This window comes from Chelonoidis abingdonii, chromosome 4, assembly GCF_003597395.2.
Source record: "Chelonoidis abingdonii isolate Lonesome George chromosome 4, CheloAbing_2.0, whole genome shotgun sequence".
NCBI lineage: Eukaryota > Metazoa > Chordata > Testudines > Testudinidae > Chelonoidis > Chelonoidis abingdonii.
Window position 1 is genome coordinate 136,132,618 of NC_133772.1, and position 21,260 is coordinate 136,153,877.

Below are 21,260 nucleotides of genomic sequence, written 5' to 3' on the forward strand. Positions count from 1 at the left end.
GGCAGTTGCAGCTCTTTGCTTTGAAGATATATTTTGATTTATGCAAGCGTACAATTATATACAAACAACCATGTCAATCTGCCTTACTAAGTGGCACATGTGAATCAATAACATTCTTGTGGAGGAAGGGAGGAACAGATTTTGGGAGCTGTCAACTCTGACAGTATTCTGTAATAAAAAGTAAACAAACATATACTGTACAGTGTCCAGTCTATGGTATATTTTCAAAAGTGATTAACAATTCTGGGGGCCTAAACTGAGATACCATAAAGCACTGAGCATCTACCCTCTGAAAATCGGGATCTTTGAAAGTGTCACAAGTTGTGCACCCCAAAAAATCAAGGTACCCTAAAACACTAGTTACTGTTAAAAACCTACACCTGTGAGACTTTCATCATAATAATAAGGAAGAAAGCCATAGCTGTGACAATGCTGAATTTGCTTACCAGATGTACTAAAAAATGAGGAACACTTACTGTTAAGAATGGGTGCCTAGAATTCTGTAAAACGCGGTTTTCTGTCAGCGTGTGTGCTACTTCATCCTGCAATGCCACCCAGAGAAAGTTATCAGTGCAATCACTAAAGAACAAGAGTTCCATCAAAAACAACAAATAAGTAGTCACTTACACAGGGTAAATTGCAACTCTGAGGTCACTCTCTAGAAGCTAGAGGGTTACACCAGGGGTGAATTGGGCCCAGAACGTTCTAATTTACTCACCTTTGCAACAATAACTTCCTTCTTCAGGATTTTCATAGCATAATATCGTCCAGTTGCCTTTTCTTTAACTAGAATGACCTTCCCAAAAGTGCCTTTTCCCAGTAGTTTAAGATATTCAAACTCATTCATGGTCTGTTAAAGATATTTAAGTTAAATATAGGTCATGATCAACTTCATAATACATGTAAATAGTGTCCTAAGTAGATGAACTGACCATTTTGGTCAGTTAAAATGATGCACATACCATTTATGATTTGCTTCTAGAGAGTTAAAATCAGAAACTAGTTCTTCAAAAAGAATATGATTGTTACAATTCCAAGGATATGACATTTCAAACCCACTGAATTGCTTAATAAAACAAACAAACAAACAAAAAACCCTCCTCTATTTAACTGAGAAATTCTTTATGTGAGATAGGTAAGAGCCAAAATAGGTGTTTTGGCCATGCAGCCTATGTCAGTGAGCAAGCTTAGGAAGGCCACCCACATCTCTCATTCTAAAGATCTGTCAGTCCGATTCCTGCTCTGACGTTTTGACATGAGAATAAGTCTCCCCATATTTATGGGGGATCAGCCTTGCTGTGACCCACAGAATGGGGATAGAAAATGTGCAGAAACCACATTGCACATGGACTATCTTTCTCATTCTTGTTTATTTTCTATTAAAAAAGGTGGAGGGAAAATAGGAAAGGGTTGGTCTCTTGGATCCTATTCCAGCGTCTTCAAGGGGCAGTGCCAAGAGTGCGACAGAAGGTCTGTGTATCCAGGGGCTCACAAGTTCCTTGCTAGAAAGGAGTAAGAGATGCTCCTGATAACAGCTTTCTTTTTCTCTGACTGAAAACATGACAAACTCTACTTCCACAATGCATGCTCTGCTAGGACTGGTTTAGTTCACTTTGAACTGCATTAACAAAAGCAAGACTGTACTTTTGGTTGTGTGGGACAATTGGTTTCAGGATCTAAACCAGGGGTAGTCAATTTTCTTTGTCAAGGCCCAAATTTCTTGGTCAAGATATAGTCAAGGTCCAGACTCCAGAGAAAATCATTAAAAAACAACAACGACGATAACAAGAAGTAAATAAAAAGATTTCGGGGTCCATTCAAATGCATCTGGCAGTCTGGATTTGGCCCATGAACCACCTATTGACTACCCCTGATCTCAACAGTCATTCAGACCGATCCTTACTCAGAGTGAATCAGCGCACCATAGCTGAGAAACTCTCCACTACCTCCATGGCACACTGGCTAAGCTAGTGAGGTCCTGCAGCATCCTACTGGAATCCTCTGGCAAGATGCTAAGGGCCCAATTAGTAGGGGTCATGTTAAACTGATGGCAGCCATGGTTCAGAGTGGCATATGGATAGTTGCCCAGGTTGGTATAAATGTAATTTTGTAGCATAACCAAACGTCAAAGCCTACGGTGCATGTTCATTAATGATGCAATTTGACAGCCAAGATGCTTCTGGTTCATTTTCCCAAAACACAGGCACAACTCTGGGAACAAATGGAAGAAAGAGAGGCAAGGACATAGAAGAAAGTCTTACTACAATTTACAGGGTAGGATCTTCTCAGAAACAAAATATATTGCTATGGGCGGGCGGGGGGGAGGAGTCTTAATGGCTGCCTCTCGCTTGCATTCAATAAACCTAATAGTGCCCCTTCCCTTATAATTATTCAGGATCTAATAAAGGATTACTGGCTGACAGCTGATGCTGGACTCAAAGCTTGGAGCTGTGGCATCAGCTAGGTGTGCACATGTAACAAGGTCCCCTTTAAAAACACTGATCCTGCTATACTAACTTACCACTTTATGTTTTGGTTTTGTCATAGAAACTTCCATTTCTTCAGCACCTGAATTATCACTAGGGGAACCAGATCTAAAATCCATCATTTCCTCCTCCTGTTTTTTAAGGCTGTCTGCTACTGTTTGGATGGCTTTTGTCCATTCTTCCCTGAGAAAATGTAAGCAAATGACATTTGTTATTCATGACCTCAGATTACCATCTGCCTCGGCAAGAGTCACAAAAGAATAAAGTGTGATTATCTGATAATGTCAAACCAATTCAATGAATGGTGAAAAATCCCATGTGTTTTTAAGATATAAAAGTTGGTTTTCAAAAAAACACTTTTAATGTATATATCCATTATTACAGCTATTAATTATTTTAGAAACAGGAGATGACTCAAGTCCCTGCAATATGAATACAATAACTAGGACCTTCAGTATATAGCAAAATTTCTAAAATGCACATTCAATCTTTAGGGCAACACATGGTCTAAAGATACACACATTACATCTCAACATTAGGCCTGCCAAAGCCAAAAAGCTACAAGGCACCTCCACAGCACAGAGCTATTTAACATACCCTCGCTTTTTCACAGTACGTTGTAACAAAAATATGCAAGAGTTTGACACATAGTGACAACTCATCACACACATGCCATTTTTTAAATGAATATGTTTTCCATTACCAGATAACGTTGCCCAGGGTTCTTGGGCTGTCAGAGAAGACACTAAATGTGTTACAATGCTTGTATACAATACAACTGTAGCGTTTCACAAAAGATCTCTGCTTTTGTTGGTTGTTCTCTCCCTGCTTTGGGATTCCCCCGCCCCCCAAGATAGTATTTTTGATCTTAGATGCAGGTACTAGGTTACAGACAAGTGTACACAATTGTTTCAGCAATGGATGCTCTACTACTGCCTCTCTACTCCTTTGAAGACGACTCCAATTGCAGTGAAAGCGTCTTGTGGGAAATTTCACATTGTAGGAAGCTACTGGAGTGAATGCTCTTGCCTTCTGGTTCATTTCAATGCAAGTCTACCAAAACAACAACAACTCGCATACAAACAATAGTTTATTTTAAATTTGTAACTGTAACCATGTCAAGTATTTTCCCTCATCCTTACCCCCAACTTGCTAGAAAGGCCAAAACAAAAAATAAAGTGGATTAAGTTTGGGTGTCGGTAGATTGACAAAAGTGGTAATTAGCAGCGAAGGAAAAAATGTTGGGTTTTTTTGGTGAACCTTAAGAGGTTTCTACTGAGCACTTACCTACATTAGAAAAATGGGTTGCGATTCAGTTGGTTTATTAACTTACCTCAGTCTAGCCACAACCTTTTTCCTACCCTGGACAAATTGCAGTGCCTTCTACTTCAAATAAGCGGGTGAAGGTGTACTCAGGTAAAAAGCCTATCCTTCACCTTGACCTCTCTGTCAAGTTAAAAGGTGTTGTAATGTATTCACACTAGGAAAAAGGTCATGGTTACGAGAGGTTAATTAACATACCCTGGCCAGCACACTAGCCCTTAGGAGATGAGCTTGCTATGTCCCTAATACACCCAAACTCTTGATACCAATGGACAAGAGCCAAGGTTAGATATTCTAAATGGCTGTGAAAAGCCCGGCAAACCTATTGGACTGGCCCACTTCTTTGTCTTTAAAATCAAATTTGCACTTGGTAAGCAGTATTCACTGACTGAAGCCAGGACAGAGCTAAAAACAGAAACATGCTTCTTTTTAAACTGTTTCCATAGACTTCATTTTCTAGATTTATTTACAGCACAATTCCTGACAAAGAACAGAATGAAGCCAAAGGAAACACCATTGAAAAGCTGATGAATTTCAGAAATCTTTACTGAATGACACCGCTTCACCAGTTAATATCAACACCCACATTTTCACAACCTATTTATTCAATATTGAAACAGCTACATGTGAAATGTTCTGTGATTAACATAATAATAAATGCTGCACAGGAGTATCCAATTTACAAAAGATTTTCAGAAGTATTTGCCATTGGCCTAACTCTGCTCCCACTAAAATCACAGGCAAAAAAACTCCCAGTAACTACAACTGGAGCAGAGACAGACCAATGCTAAACACTCTGGAAAATCTCACCCTACAGCTAGACAGGGAAAAGTAATTGAGAGCATTTAATTCTAACATTCTGGAAAGAGTGAGTCTGCAGCACAGGGTCCCATTATTACACTGACATTTCTTCAAAAGATCTTCTTAATAAGAAGCAAGTGTTAAAAATATTTAAAATGCAGATACTGCTGTTTCCACTTCATCGTAACATACAAAGCATCACATTTTTCAAAGACACCTCCACAACTGCACCTGCAAATATGCACTAGAGTGAACACACTACAGTAAGTAGTTTACAGGCAGACACACAGAATCCAGGGAGATATATTTCCCAGGTGCATTTTTGAAGGGCCATTGCAAAAATTAGCTTTAGAAGTACATCTTTCAAAACAGCTGAACTTCAGTTTGAAAAATAAAATAGGAAAAAAACACACACAAGGTCCAGGCAAGACAGAGTATCTGGCATAAAATTCTAATTAAAACTATAGCAGCTACACTGGCATTACCTTGGACACTCCTCACTCTCGCCCTGCAGTACCTTGAATTTTTCACTGTCTTAATAATACAGTTGTCCTATCTAGTTTCTTTAGGCAAATTTTGTCCAATTTAGTATTCTCTGTCTGGAGAATATCTGCCTATCCTCCAAGATGAGATGTGGAGTGATGTTAGCAAAACCTGTGGATTTTGTACAAGGCAGCCTTAACTTGCATGATCAACCTTTGCTCAGAAGATCCTCAGACACTGGAGTCTTGAGGTGAGGCCCTTGAGATGCCAAGACGTGGGAAAGCACATCACATTTGCACCCGGAATAACAGTTTCTGAACAAAGGCACAAATTTTTCTTCAACATCAGGAATGCCTGTCTTTATGCCCCACCTCTAAACATTAAAAATAACCATTACAAAGAAAACATCCTTCCTCCATTTGTGTTCACATTTCTCCATTTCCCTCTTAAAAGCAGCTTTTGGGTTTAAAGGATAAAAGGACGTTCAAGCTACATCTACTTTTAAGCCTAATTTTAGCTCTCTTTTATTGATTGTGTGTGAAATGCCACTGACTTCACTGGGGCCAGGATTTCACCCTTAGATCCTGTGTACACTGGCGGAGGCGTGTAGGCAACATGTAGCTAGAAGCCACAGTGAACGGCAGGCTGTGTCCACACTCACTGCAGTGTAAAGTTACACGAGGCAGTGAAAGGCTCTGGGAGTGGGGAAAGTTTCCAGCAGATCCCTGCTGATGGAGCCTTTCCCCATGCACTGCAGCAGGAAAAGGCTCCAACAGCAGGATGCTACACTGCTAAAAATGGCAGTGTTGATATGGGAAGCACTGCTTGGGCATGCAGAGCACCACATACAGTATATATATACCTTGGGGTTCAGGTGTGTAGGACACTCTACTCTATTCACCTAAGCCATCTACACTGTTATTTATACCATTCTAGCTGGGCACGCAGTGAGTGTATTCTACACACCACCACAAATGTAGATGTACCTTTAGACGTATGTTCAACAGATGACTCGTATGAGCAGTCCCAGGATGTGATGCAGCCAGGGTGGATTTGAATTAATCATGAATTTCTACAATTCTTGTTGGTTGTTATAACCTTAATACATATTCTGCACAACTCAGAGATAGATGTAGGTTTCATTTTTCGAAGGTTCACACAATACATTTTTAAGTGATTTATTTTGAAAACTTTTCAAATTCGTTTTACAGCTATATCAGAAAATGAATGATTGTTTGGTTATTTCATTTACCAAAGGTAATTGAAGCAGGTATTTATACACTGCAGTGAGTAATTGGGAGATGAACTATCTCCAATTCAACAGGTTAATCACTGATATTTGGAGGATTTTCTTGTCATGCTGTATTAGGAGGAGATCCTCAGACAGACATTTAAATTGTTTTATTTAACTAAAACAATAATATTAAGTATTCTGGATTTTTTTCTTTGACAGCAAACATATGTTTTAACAAAACAAGCATATGTCCCTCCCTTCTCACATTTATCTCCAGTCTTCTTCTCCTTGTCCAGATCTATTCAGCCCCCAACAAGCTTCTAGTCTTTGCACTTATGGAAACCTTTCACTTTTAAAGAGAAAGAGGTAAGGGATTGACTCTGCGTACACAATCTGCAGAGGGGCAATACAGTTGAGGTCTGTTATTTCTCACCTCTATATATTATTTATTTAAAACCATTTTTGCTGTTAACAAGCATGTTACCTCTAGAGAGACAAATCCAGTTTGAGAACTGCTGCAAAACTAAGCATCTCTGATGGTACTTTCTAGACTGAGCACTAAGTCCCATTGAGTAGATAGAAAGGGGCTTCTGTGTAGATTAACCTAAATAATCTACACAGAAGCCCCTGAAACCCCATAAGATTGGGTCCTAATCCATGCACTATTGGAACTCATTTACAAAACTTTTCTTAAACATTACATGAATATATAGCCTCATACTACAGAATTAGAATTTATAATCCCTATTCCCCTATACGATATCTTTGAGCTATAAGGTATCTTAATTAAAACTATCTTTAGATAAAATGTTTTTTGAGGAAAACATTTATCAAAAAAATTCAATTTATATTAAAAAAATCCGATTTTTATCCACCCTGGATGCAGCCTAATTGGTTGGGAGGGACAAAAATAGGACTGAAATGCAATCTCCCTGAAATGGAAGGTGTCTCAGTCACTTTTGGGGCCATTTGCTACAAAGCGATAAAAGAAAACACATAATTTACTTTGCTTTAGTTTGTTTTCATCCTCCTCATGTCATCATAACAGAATCATAAGCTACAAATATGACCAACTTGAATCAATGAATGAAAGACTAAGTAGAAAATAAGCTAAAGAGAACCAGGTAAAAATGTGCCGAACTTAAAGACAAATATTGTGCCTGTGTCACACATAGGGAGGACTGGGATTTTAAATACCTCACAATGATACCAGAATAATCTGAATTCAACAGCTGAACGGCTGGGATTCTGTTCTGTTCTCTCAGGAGGTAAGAGATCAATTCTTCACTAGTCAGAGTGCAGGATACATTCTTCAGCTCTGTTTCCTTCAACAGCTGAAATACAAGTCTCCTGCAGCAGCATAGTACTTCTCTGTCATCACTTTTATCCTCTTATTTATATAACCCATTAGCAGGTGGCAGCAATACAACTCACTTGTTCCTTAAAAAGATGTCCTCAAAAAGGGTCAGTAGGCTGAGATAGCTCAACTCTGCTGAGGTCTTTGTTTTGCTTTGTGCTGACCTCTCTCCAGTAATCTCAAGATGGGAGAACCTTTATTTCTTATGTGAGGAGAGCCAGAAAAACAACAACTAGTATGGGGCCTGATTTTCAGTAATGCCGAGCACCCACCCTCTGAAAAAACCAAGCCAGAGGCCTCTCAGGTTGGACCACCCCAAAATTGTGACTTCCATGATCATTTGGACTTTTGAAAACATAAACCTATTAGAATCTAGACCAGGGGTCGGCAACCTTTCAGAAGCGGTGTGCCAAGTCTTCATTTATTCTCTCTCATTTAAGGTTTCGCATGCCAGTAATACATTTTAACGTTTTTAGAAGATCTCTTTCTATAAGTCTATAATATATAACTAAACTATTGTTGTATGTTAAGTAAATAAGGTTTTTAAAATGTTTAAGAAGCTTCATTTAAAATTACATTAAAATGCAGAGCCCCCCGGACCGGTGGCCAGGACCCGGGCAGTGTGAGTGACCCTGAAAATCAGCTTGCGTGCTGCCTTCGGCATAAGTGCCATAGGTTGCCTACCCCTGGTCTAGACCTATGTCATCTGAGAAATCAGAGCTTTTGCAAGGACTGCACTAATAGCGCTGAACATTCACATCTGCTTTTGCAAGTAGTTTATGTATTAAATATGAATGAAACATACCGCTCCTCTGGAGTCTCCACATGAAATGTTCTTTCAATTACTGTAGTCCACTGGAGGCATCTAATGATGAATGTGTTTGGTTTAGGTCGTTCTGTCTTCATCAGCTGGCATTCTACCACAACCAAGGAAGAAAAAGTCATGGTACATAAGCAGGTTTAAATAATCATTTGTCTTTATTCTTATCTAGCGAACTGTTGCAATTAATCAGCCACAGAAATCTCTAAGTACTTCTTTAGGAGACATAAGACAGTTTGCTATGCTGATGAAACCAATAAATAACTCAGTAGAACGTCATATAAGCTTTGCTTGAATCAAGTTCTATTTATCTATTTAAAGCTTTCAGAGCAGACCGTACAGTGTAATACCACCAGAGATCCAAACTCAGGTCCCACATTCCCCTGATTGTTGGGAGCAGAGCACATGACAGGGGCAGTTCACAATGGGTCTGATTATGGCATCCACTGAGGTTAATGGCAAAGCCCTCATCAGCTTCAGTCACATAGGAATAGGCCCATAGCTCTGAAGAAGTTAGCAGAGAGTGTGTTTGCAGTGCTTCTTCCATAAAGACTCGTGTGGCTAACAGAAAGATCAACAAAAGTCTCTGGAGGAAAGTATGTCCAGTCCTTATTACCAAGGGCAGAACACAAGGGGGCATTCCAAAAAGGACCTTCTTAGCTTAAAAAGAACACTTGGACAATGGATGTGTAGACACCCATGTTAAACTCTGGTGACAGCTTTCACCCCTGCAGATCATAGAAGATTAGGGTTGGAAGGGACCTCAGAAGGTCATCTAGTCCAACCCCTGCTCAAAGCAGGACCAAACCCCAGACAGATTTTTACCCCAGTTCCCTAGATGGCCCCCTCAAGGATTGAACTCACAACCCTGGGTTTAGCAGGCCAATGCTCAAACCATTGAGCTATCCCTTCCCCACAACACAATCTAAACTAACAAGTCCCCAGAAGTATAGATCATTTCATAACATCCAAAAACCATAAAGTGGATTCCTTATACCATCATTCACATACAGCACTTTCTTCACAAAATTATTTCTGCATCTCTTAGGAACGAAGTGGTCCTTTTTTTTCTTTCTTTCCAAGCCACATTTAGTATTTTACGGACATTTCTCATGGGACAGACAGCTTTAAGATCCTTCAAATTTGGGGCTGACATTGATGATGCTCCTTAATAGCAGAATGGCTGCTGTAAGCTGAACAAACTCAAATAAGTTCAATTAAGTAGCAATCTTCAGGCTATTTTAAGACATTTTTTGTACCTAGTTTTCTGAACTACATTCAGCAGAACTCTAATAATAATAATAAAGTTCCTCCTTCTAATGAGAACCTCATTACCCAACTAAAAACAAAAAGGACCAAAAAAAAGAAGAAAAAAAGGGAAGAGTTTTTGAATGTAGCTGTTCGTGTTCCAGCATCAAGTCTCTTGTTCAGCGCTTTCTGAAAGCACTGCCTCACTATTATTTGGTCTTAAAGCTCTAAAATAAACTTCATAGTAAACCAAAGGTCCTATAAAAAGTCAAGAAGACATCTCTACTTGCTACTAAAGCTTCTACCAGGTTCCACCTTCAGTAAGATACAATTTAGTAATGTGTACTGTCATTCTGGATACATTCTGTTTTTAAGAGTATTCACTCTAGCACTGTTAGACAAATTTTATTATTGTGAAAACTTAAGAGTGTCCCATTTTAAATTCAAGCCTTTAATTAGCACATTGTCTGTAAGATTAAATATTTACAGCCGGCGTATTTAGGTTCTGTATTTTTGGCAGTATATTTCATGCCTCATTTGCTGCTGAAATTATAAGCTTTTCAACAAGTCATTTTGCATTTTTTAATCACAAGAAAATCTAATTTTTCTTTAATAGCATGCTGAGGTTATACTGTGTCCTACTAAAGGACCGCAATAGGAAACGAGAAAGTTTATTAATGAGTCATGGAAAGGTTTGTATGTGATAAACAGCATTTCCTCATTCCCTAGAAAAATGAACATTAAAGAACCACCACAAACAGATGCAGTTATGCTTTTATTATGCTGCACCCACCTCTACTGCATGTGTTCCTGTAGCTGCCACCATCTTTTAAGGAACTGTAGTTTACACTGTATACTATGATAAGAGTTAGCGTGGTCCAGTCGATAGGACTGTGGACTGAGTTTCTACCTCCAGCTCTGCAACTGACCTGTGGTGTGACATTGGGCTAGTCACTTTACCTCTCTTTGCCTGTTTCCCCTCTTATTTTTAGTCTGTCTTATCTAGTTAGACTGTGTTCTCTTTGAGTAGGGACTATGTGTTTGAACACAGTGGAGCACTGATCTTTGCTGAGGCCTCTAAATACTAATGTATAATTCAAATAATAATACGAGCTACAGCTAATGAGTTTAAAAATGATGAGTTGTCTGTTCTGTGTATCCTGCAGCTCAATATTATTTTTAAAAGACTATTAAATAAATATTTTCTTTTTACAAGTATTTACTCAATGTCCTTGTCATGGACCCACTTGCTACACTACTTGATACCTATGAATAGATATTTTCAGCTAGTAGGGTAAATATTTCTGTAAGTCACCATAAAAACAAAAATTAACTACTTAACTTCAGCATAACAAACTATGCTATGCTTTTCAATACAGAGAACGAGAGCAATTAAATATCAACACATTTCGTCTAAATCAGCACTGTCCATTGATATTTGTTAAGCTTGCTGATCCAGCAATCTTTAAAGCATGCAGCAAGATGAATAATAGAGATTTGTCAGTTAATAACCACTATAATTCAAGTATGTCACACAGAAGTGTTTTGTTTGGTGAACAATATGCTGTCTAATTACCCTGCTCAATCATAACAGCACATATCACAAAATGCAGAAATCTTTATTTTTAACTTGCAGTACACTAAAGTACTGTACCATACAGATTTTTTTAAAAAATAAATTAAGTTACTACCCAATTTCCTCCAGACATAGCTGAGTCTCCTGGACTTTATTTTATCGATGAACCCAGGAAATACCTCTCTGAAAAAAAAAAAATCTTTAAATCTGACACAATGCCATTTGTGGTACTTTACAAACTACTCAGGACAGGTTACCACTTTTTCTAAGTCTGTACAGCACCATGCACACCTCTACCACTGCATAAATAAAAAATTATTACTGGCCCAATGATACTACATATGATTGATATCACATTTTTATGTTCTGCTATGAAAAAACCTCACACCTCCAATATCAGCTGAGGATCACTTGGCCACTTAGAAAACAGTCAGTCCTGTCAAACGGATCAATACCACTATTCCCCATTTGCAACAAAGTCTGTACTATAAACTGCAGCCTGTTTAAAAAAATGAACCTCTTGATTCTTTCTTGGCGTTTGGTCTTAAAATAAGTAGGACAGAGAAATTGTTTCAACAGGAACAGACACCAAGGCATTCAAATGCAAATTACCATTTTGTATTTGAAAGACACTTAGTATTATCCTAGTGACTTTCTAAAATGTCACAATATTTGCTTCCCTAGCACTTAAGATAAAAGCCAGATTATTTGTGATGAAGGTGTCAAACTCTGCTCTCTATTTAATGACATCACATTTTAAACCAATAATGTCAAGGAAGAATCCTTCACTCCCCACTGTTTTGTTTTTTGTTTGTTTGCTTTTTTATAAATGAAAAAGTAAAAACAGAAAAAGGACAGACCGTAAGAAGAGCAGTCTGGTGAAAAAGACGGTTTGAAAAGGCAAATAAGGAATGTTGTCTCATAGCAAGCCTTCTTTCTGTGCTACTGGATAGACCTAACCATACGATAGCAAGGCGCAAGTGAGAACAGAGTTCTGAATGCCACCTTATACCCAGAGTCAGCAAGGTATTTAAATTCACTGGGCCTGGAGATTGCTGATAAAGTCAAGTTATCTACTGGAATCTGATCATCTTGTACAAAAGGTCCAGAACACTGAATTCTTGGCCACAGATACACAGTCCTGCCCATAAAACTACTAGTTTATATGGGCGACTGCAGTTGTCATATACGCAATGCAACAAAACCTCTTATACAGAACATAGTCCACCCACATTTTGATGACAGGAAAAATAATCTGTTCCTTGTAGCAGGGTCTCTATTTTCATGTTAATTTTTTCTATAAATTACCTCTTTCAGATGCATAATTTAAAGGAGGGTTATAATCTAATATGGAGATGTGTGTGATAATCAGAGATTACCATCAATATATGAACTGGGGGGGGAGGGATAGCTCAGTGGTTTGAGCATTGGCCTACTAAACCCAGGGTTGTGAGTTCAATCTTTGAGGGGGCCATTTTGGAAACTGGGATAAAAATTTGTCTGGGGATTGATCCTGCCTTGAGCAGGGGTTCGACTAGATGACCTCCTGAGGTTCCTTCCAACCCTGATATTCTATGATTCTATGAATTCCACTAACCTAAGCTGTTTATAGCAATAGAACTTATTTGTTATTTGCCTGCATGATCTTTGGAATGTTTGAGATTATTTCAGAAAAGTTCTGCATTAACACTTATTTGCTATAAGGTCTCTTATCTCACCTTTCTTGGTAGTGAAGGAAAAACAAAATAAATTACCAATAAAAGCAGAGATCCAATCCTGCAAATCTGTCGGAGTTGCACACTCAGAAGGATTAGGCATTAGTTTTGATGGAATAAATTCAAATCACCAACAAGTATTTTATGGGAGAAAATTTCCAAACCGTATCCTTGAACTACATAAACAGATGAATGGACATTTCAAAATTTAAAGCAGGCATAGGAAAAGCAGGACTTTTTCTTTTTTCCTTTTTTAAATAAAGATAAGACTGATTTTACAGAAGCGGCTTTTCAGACATGCTTTCATAGACAGTAATGGGATCAAACCCCATTCGATCTGAAGCATGAGAGTCTAGGACTGATCTTAGGGTAGTGAGGGACTTGCAGATTGCAAAACTGTAGATACAACTTCTATTTCTGCACCTACTGTGCAGAAATGTGGTTAGTATCGGATCCACCATCTTATTTTTTCTTCCTCACGGAAGGGGGTGCAACTTATTCACAACAAAGCTGGAACTCAATATTTGAGTTTTTTCATTTCATTACAAATATGAAAATGGCCCTATTTTCATTTAAAATCATTTCTTCTCGACTGTTAGACCACTTTGAGTGAAAACTGAGCTGTTTTCTAATGGAAAACGTGAAGATTTCCGGCAGTAGCAGAGTGTAATTTTTGAGCAAGGGTAGTTTTGCCATGAAAAATCTGCAATTTCACAAGTTTTTAACAGAGAAATAGCCACTTTGTTGAATTTCACTAAATAGCAAACATTTGGAGTTGTGAAATTACTGAAAAATGAATTGAAAAGTTTGTATGTAACACTCTGGGGCAAGCTTGTCCCCACTTTGGCTATTATCAACCTTCCCCGAGCCACTGCTAGCTGTATGAATCCCACTGGCAGAGTGAAAATTGTATTTTGGGCTGTGTTCTTCATCTGATACTTGCAAAGGAAGCCTGAGTTAGCTTTATACATTTTGGCAGTCCCTTTACCCAACTACAAGCATGCTTCACAGACTGCCAGACTCTAATCCAAGATAAATGAAAGTAGGCCATCAGATTTGGGGGGGGAGAGGAGTGAGCAGGCTCAGAGAGACAAGACTGTAACATAACTGGATCTCAAATGACAACAGTATGCAGGTGATTCCCAGTTCTATTTGAAGGGCCAGAGTCCAGTGCCTCAATGACAAGTAGTTGAACAAAGATAAATCTGAGCAAGATGGAAGAGATATTCTAGTCTATATAGCTTTTTATACCATACTCATCATTGTAGTATCTGAAAGCCTTCCAGTAGTGCATTAAGCAATGTGACTACACACTGGTCACGTGTTTGTTCTCTCACTCTCTCCCTAGAAGGAGAAACATGTGCAGACGTGTGTCTTATTTTCGTAGGGTTTTTTCCCCAAATGAATATGCCTGTTGCTATGTGTTTGTATTAGAGAAGGCAAGATCAAAGAAGTGTGCCTTGCACTTGGTGCGGAAAGGGGTGAGGTTTCTGTCTCCCACATGGATGACCTCTACTCTCAATAATAAGAGTTCCACTGGGCCAAAAGAGCATAGTTGTCAACCATAGTCTTTGTCCCAGAGCTTTAGATGGTCTTTTAGGTATCCTGGATCCAGGCCATGGAGCGCTACGAATATAAGGACCATTCCCATGAATTTGATTTGAAGCCAACAAAGGATGTAGGACAGTTGTGATGTGTTCATGGTATTTTCAACAACTAGCTCAAACTACAGTCACTGTCTCAAGCAAAGAAGTCTGCCCATTGATTATCAAGTTAGTTTGCAGTCTTAGGATCCTCTTAGACTCTTCACTGCCACTGTATTTCCAAATACCAACAACTACTAAGAACACCTTTCCTCCAACTCCCCTATCTGGCCTGGATGCTACACCCTATGGTGGACCTGTGTCTGTCTGTAAGATGCTCTGATACCATGACAATGAACTTGTTATATATGCCTGGACCAACAGGCTTGATCTGCCAAAAATCATCAGAACCCTCAACTAAGGAATAAGTTAACCACTCCTTAATGAGTTATGGAAGAAAAGCAGAAGAAAGAAGGCAACGTTCACCATTTTCAGACCTTAGCACTGACCTTTCCTAAATAATTACCATAAAAATACACTTAGCAGAAACTTAACGAAGGTGTTAAAATTTTCTGGGTACATATCAAGTGCTTGAAAAGACAGTCTAGGGCTAATGCACCTTTTAGCGAACGGCTGTACCACTACAGCCATGCCGCTAAAAGATGTGCAGTGTAGCTGCTGGTTGTCGGCAGGAGAGAACTCTCCCACTGACAAAACACTTCTACCCTCAACGAGTGGCGGTAGCTCCTCTGACAAAGCGCTGTTCGGACCAGTGCTTTTCATTGGCAAAACTTTTGTCTTTCAGGTGGTGGGGGGGGGTTACCATCACCTCTGAACAACAAAAGTTCAATTGCCAGTATAGACAAAGCCTAGGATTTAATGGCTTTCTGCTGCTTTCTTTACTTTGCTGACCTGTAAGGAAAAATCAGCATAAAGAGCGAAGCATTATAGGTTCTGTCATTGCTGAGGTGAAAATATTAATCAAATCTCTCTCGGGACTGGCTTGGCAAGACAAAAGGCCGCTAACACACACTCTGTCATTCTGGACTGATGCAACTTGTGATAACATGCTTGTTTTTTATTCCTAGCCTCAACGCACCTTAAAATATAATAAAATAAGTGACCAGACACCTGTTGGGCACACAGGTACCAGGGCTGACATGCAAATGGATGGTACAGAGCAATAATTCCCAAGACCTTCTTGTGTTTTAATAGGCCTCAGGATCAGGGTCGGCTCTAACATTTTTGCCGCCCCAAGCAAAAAAAAAAGGGGGGGGCTGCCCCACACCCGTGAGCACCGCGCCGCCCCTGTGAGCGCTGCGTCACCGAACCCCTCCCCGAGTGTCGCGTCACCCAAGTCCCTGTCCCCGAGCGTCGCGCTGCCCAAGCCCCCTGCCCCTCCCGAGCACCGCACTGCGCCGCCCAAGTCCCCGCCCCCTCAGCCCCGCGCTGCCCAAGGCCACCCCCCTCCCCCGCTCCAGCGTCATCTGGCTGAACCAAAAAAAAAACAAAAACAAAGCCCGAACGCCACCCCGTCCCAAGGTGCCGCCCCAAGCACGTGCTTGGTAGGCTGGTGTCTGGAGCCGGCCCTGCTCAGGATGCCCTAGAGGAAATCTGATTGGAGATTCATTTTTGTACCTAATCTTTAAAAGGCATCTATCTCCTTCTAGATGTGCAAGTTCCCCCCTCAACGTATGGAGTGCCCACTGCTGCTCCTCAGGCAGAACTTCACTACCCAGCCTACCAGGCAGGGACGCTCAATGAAGCACTGTTTATAACAAATGCTACACGATTCCATTTGCAAAGCTATGGGAAGTGAGGTGAAATGAAGCGCGGACTGCATATCGGCATGAGGAATATAGACACTGAGAAAGAGTAGCAGACAATAAGATGAAACGGAAGCCAAAATAGGGGAAGAACAGGTTAAAGAATATTTAAATAAGTTAGATGTATTCAAGTCGGCAGGGCCTGATGAAATTCATCATAGGGCACTTAAGGAACTAGCTGAAGCAATCTCAAAACCATTAGCTATTATCTTTGAGAACTCCTGGAGGATGAGTGAGGTCCCAGATGACTGGAGAAGAGCAAACAAAGTACCTATATTTAAGAAGGGCAACAAGGAGGGCTCAGGGAATTATAGACCAATCAGTCTAACTTTGATACCTAGAAAGATAGTGGAACAAATCAGTAAACAACCAAGCACCTGGAGGATAACAGGATTATAAGGAATAGCCAGCATGGATTTGTCAAGAACAAATCCTGCCAAACCACCCTCATTTCTTTCTTTGACAGGGAAACTAGGGAAATGTGGTCGAAATGAAATTACTATAAGACGAGTGCACACCTAGTTGAAAGACTGTCCTCAGAGAGTAGTTACCAATGGGTCACTGTCAAACTGGGAGAGTGACTCTAGTAGGGTTCCATAGGGGTCAGTCATGGGTCCAGTACTATTCAACATTTTCATTAAATGACTTGGACAATGGAGTTGAGCGTATTCTTATAAAATTTGCAGATGACACCTCACTGGGAGGGGTTGCACACACTTTGGAGTGCAGGATTAGAATTCAAAACAACTTCGATAAAGCGGAGAATTGTCTGAATTTAACAGGATGAAACTCAATAAAGACAAGTGCGAAGTACCTCACTTAGGAAGGAAAAATCAGATGCACAGCTACAAAATGGAGAACAACAGGATAGATGGCAGTACTGCAGAAATATCTGGGGATTATGGTGCATCACAAACTGAATGAGACACACCAATGTGATGCAGCTGTGAAAAAAGGCCAAAATTCTGAAGTATATTAACAGGAGTATTGCATATAAGACCCAGGAGATAATTGTCCTTCTTTACTTGGCACTGATGAGGCCTCAGCTGGAGTGCTGTGTCCAATTTAGGAAAGTTGTGGACAAATTGGAGAGAATCTAGATGAATGCAACAAAAATGATAAAAAGGGTTTAGTAAATCTGACCTGAAGAAAGGTTAAAAAATCCTGGGTGTTTAGTTTTTAGAAAAGAAGGTTAGGGGGGAAACGGGGACCTGATAACAGTCTTCAAATATGTTAAGGGCTTTTATAATGAGGATGGTGATCAATTGTTCTCCATACTCACTGAAGATGTACAAGAAGTAATGGGTTTAATCTGCAGTAAAGGAGATTTAGGTTAGATATTAGAAAAAACTTTCTAACTACAAGGGTAGTTAAACTCTGGAATAGACTTCTAAGGAAGGTTGTGGATTGTTTAGACAGAGACAGTTTAGGTTTACTTGTCCCTGCCACAGCACAGGGGGCTGGACTTGGTGCCTTCTCACGGTGCCTTCCAGCCATACATTTCTACGAACACGGCAAAGAATGTCCGGGAGAAAGGAATTCTATTCAGTTTCTTCTGCCACACTCCTTGTTGGGGGGCTTACGTGCAGATCAGAGGCATAATTGAGAGTTCTTGTATGTGGCATCAGTATGAAGAGGACCAATTTCTATTATCCCCTGAGCCCAGAAATTCTCTTGGTGCCCTGACACACAATTTTGACTTTACAATAAAAAAAAAAAATTAAACATATTCCATCAATTTCAGGGCCTGATCTCATGCTCGTTGAAGTAAATGGAAAGAATCCCATTGATTTCAACACATTTAGGACCATATCCAAACAGCAAACATGTAGTTTAGGGTAGAAAGCCCCGATTGTGCAACATTCTTAATCTTATACTACTGAATGGGATTAGTAATGTTTAAGTACCTTGCTGAATCAGGGCTTAAACATTAGCTATTTCTCCTAATGTACAAAATACAAGAAGAATAAACGTAAAAATAGTAAAACAGTACTTTTTACTGTAACTATAAACAACAATTAGTAATTTCAAATAGAAAAGAGACTGAAAAATAACAGTGAATTACATAAAGTAAATGCAATCACATCTTTGCATTAATCATTTGTACTTCAAAACTACAAATCAGATTAACACTGCAAAATCTAATATTGCATAAAATGAAAACTTACGTTTTCATAGAACATTTGTCTTGAGCGGATTTTGATTTAACATGAAAGATATTGTGTATGAAGCATATGCTTACAATAATTCTGTAAAACCCATACAGCAAGAATGAGTGTGCCTGTGAAAATGCTTACGAGCTACGGAGAAATTATTTAAAGGGGATTCCCGTTGGTCAACATCCTGCGGCCGCTCTTTGTAGCCAATGAACGTGCCATCGTTCTTCAACAGAAAATACCTTGGCCTCCATGTCTTTATGTATTCTCCTGGAAAAAACAGAGCAGAAAAGACAGTAAAATATTTCATATATTCCATCCTAACTCCTCATGTTCCAGAATTCCAATGAGAACTTCTTTAAAATAAAATATTGATACTGTACATCCTCTTAATACAGAAGGCATTTTAATACATTGTTTGTTCTGCTGCAAACAACGGAAAAATATAGGCATCAATTCAGATATTGACAGTGGATTTAACCGTAAAATGGAACTTCATAAAAAGTAAAGAGCTATATTTCCCCCATTTATGCCTATTTCATTCAAACTCTGCAATATCTGCCTTAAATGCAATTTAAAATTTAAAAACCAGAGCAGATGTCGTATGTATTATTTTTGCCATTGTCATTTTTCATACTGACACGTGGAGACATCTTTTTCCATTTACATTTTGCAGTGCAAGAATTTTAAACAATGGTGAGTAATTTAGTAATTAGTCAACTGCTTTATCAAAGCAACAATAATTTTTAGAGCATAAAAAGGCAATTCTCCACTTAAGTTACATAACATCACTCAATGATCTAAAAGAATGGAGCACAGGAGAGATCGCAATGTGAACAGTAAAAACATAACTTTTAATATGCAAAAGTTCCAATGGTCCTTCAAAGTGCTTGCTCTCTCTTTTCTGAAGAAAACATCCCTACAGCATACCATGCCACTGGTCATACGAATGTTTTGCGGAGAAAATATATAGTTACGCACAAACAATACAGCCAGCCACACACACACACACACAACTCCTGGCAACAGAAGTAACAGTGACTACAAAGATCATCTCTTAATTATTTACTAGGGAAGCAGAGCGGTCTACTTGACAGGGCACTGGGCTGGGATACAGAAAACATGGGTTCCATTCCCAGATCTACTACTGACCTGCTATGTAACCTTGGGACTCCTGCCCCACCTATTCTGCCCCCAAAGCCCCGCCCCACCTGCTGAGGCCCTGCCCCATCCACTCTTCCTCTCCCACCTCCTCCTGGCACAGTCAAGAGGGACTTGACTGCAGAGTCAGGGCTGGGAGTTGCAGCCACCTGACTAAGGTAGAAGGCAGCCCTGGCTCAATAGGAGCTGGAGCAGGGGTGATGACCGGTGTCTCCCTGCCTACCCCACTCGCAGTAACCGAACTTTAGGTGTCTGGTCAGTAGATCTGACTGGACACTGCCAGGTCCCCCTTTCAATCGGACTTTCCGGTCAAAAACCAGGCTCCTGGTCACCCTAGGCATATCACCACCCCTCACTCTGCCCCTGTCTCCCTTCTCACCCTTTGCCTTTATCTATTTAGACTGACAGCACATTTCTGCAGCACCTATCACAGCGAGGCCCAATCTCAGCAGGGCCTCTGCACACCATAACACAAGCACTTTTTGAAGAATTATTTCTATTGCATTTTGTCTAGCGGCTGCCAATCTTAGTGTTAAACACATCCAGGGGCTCTGCTCCAAGAAGCTTTCTTCATCACTTGCAATTTGCTAATTTCATTCAGTTTCATTACAAAAAGCATGTAGGTGCACATACACACAGGAGAGTTCACTGTAGCAAGATATGGTGATCCTTGCTGGTTGTCTGGTTTGCTCCAGATTAGATGATAGACAAAAACGACAAAAAATATATATATATAAAAATAGAAATAAAAATAAAAAAAGAGGTACCACAGGTTACTGACCAAGGCTCTTTTATTCAGCTCTCTTCCCATCCCCCACCCACACCGCACCTCTCCTGCTGTTCTGCTTTCCACCCCAAGTGATTTCTTTTATGATGATGTGTACTCTGCCCTAGGAACTCCCCTACAGCTGCCTTGCCTCTTTCCCTCTCCCACCTCTCCTTCTGTGGTGCAGCCTCCCCCTGCTTCTCACACCAGCTGTGGTACCTCTTCCCTCTGCTCCTTCTCCTACCTTCTCCCCCATTTCTCCAGGACACACAAACAGCTGGCTGTCGCTTGTTGCCACAATGGCTTTTTTCATCTTTTATTCTAAAGCAAAAACAACTCAGGGTAAGTGGAAGAGAGGGTCTGCTCAAGACTTAAGGGATGATCTCCGTGTATTGGGACTGTCTGAGAACATCTATTAGCACTGATACAAGTGTTATTGCAGACAGAAAAAAACAAAGACCCTGCATACAATCTAGTAGAGGGGTATGCAACCTATAGCACATGTGCCAAAGATGGCACACAAGGTGATTTTCAGTGGTACTCACACTGCCCAGGTTCTGGCCACTGGTCCAGGGGGCTCTGCATTTTAATTTAATTTTAAATGAAGCTTATTAAACATTTTGAAAACCCTATTTACTTTATATACAACCATAATTTAATTATATATTATAGACTTACAGAAAGAGACCTTCTAAAAATGTTAAAATGTGTTACTGGCACGCGAA

At 39.9% G+C, this 21,260-nt stretch overlaps 1 protein-coding gene across 2 annotated transcripts in view; it reads right to left on the minus strand.

Moving 5' to 3' along the window:
• Positions 1-21,260, minus strand: part of AKT1 (AKT serine/threonine kinase 1) — a 103,327-nt gene that overhangs the window by 36,599 nt on the left and 45,468 nt on the right. For both annotated transcript variants that reach the window (XM_032768791.2, XM_032768790.2), the window contains exons 3-7: positions 18,750-18,878; positions 8,490-8,601; positions 2,522-2,669; positions 719-850; positions 477-542 (exon numbers count right to left, since the gene is read on the minus strand). In XM_032768791.2, coding sequence (XP_032624682.1) covers positions 477-542; positions 719-850; positions 2,522-2,669; positions 8,490-8,601; positions 18,750-18,878 — 587 coding nt within the window. The remainder of the gene's footprint in view (positions 1-476; positions 543-718; positions 851-2,521; positions 2,670-8,489; positions 8,602-18,749; positions 18,879-21,260) is intronic.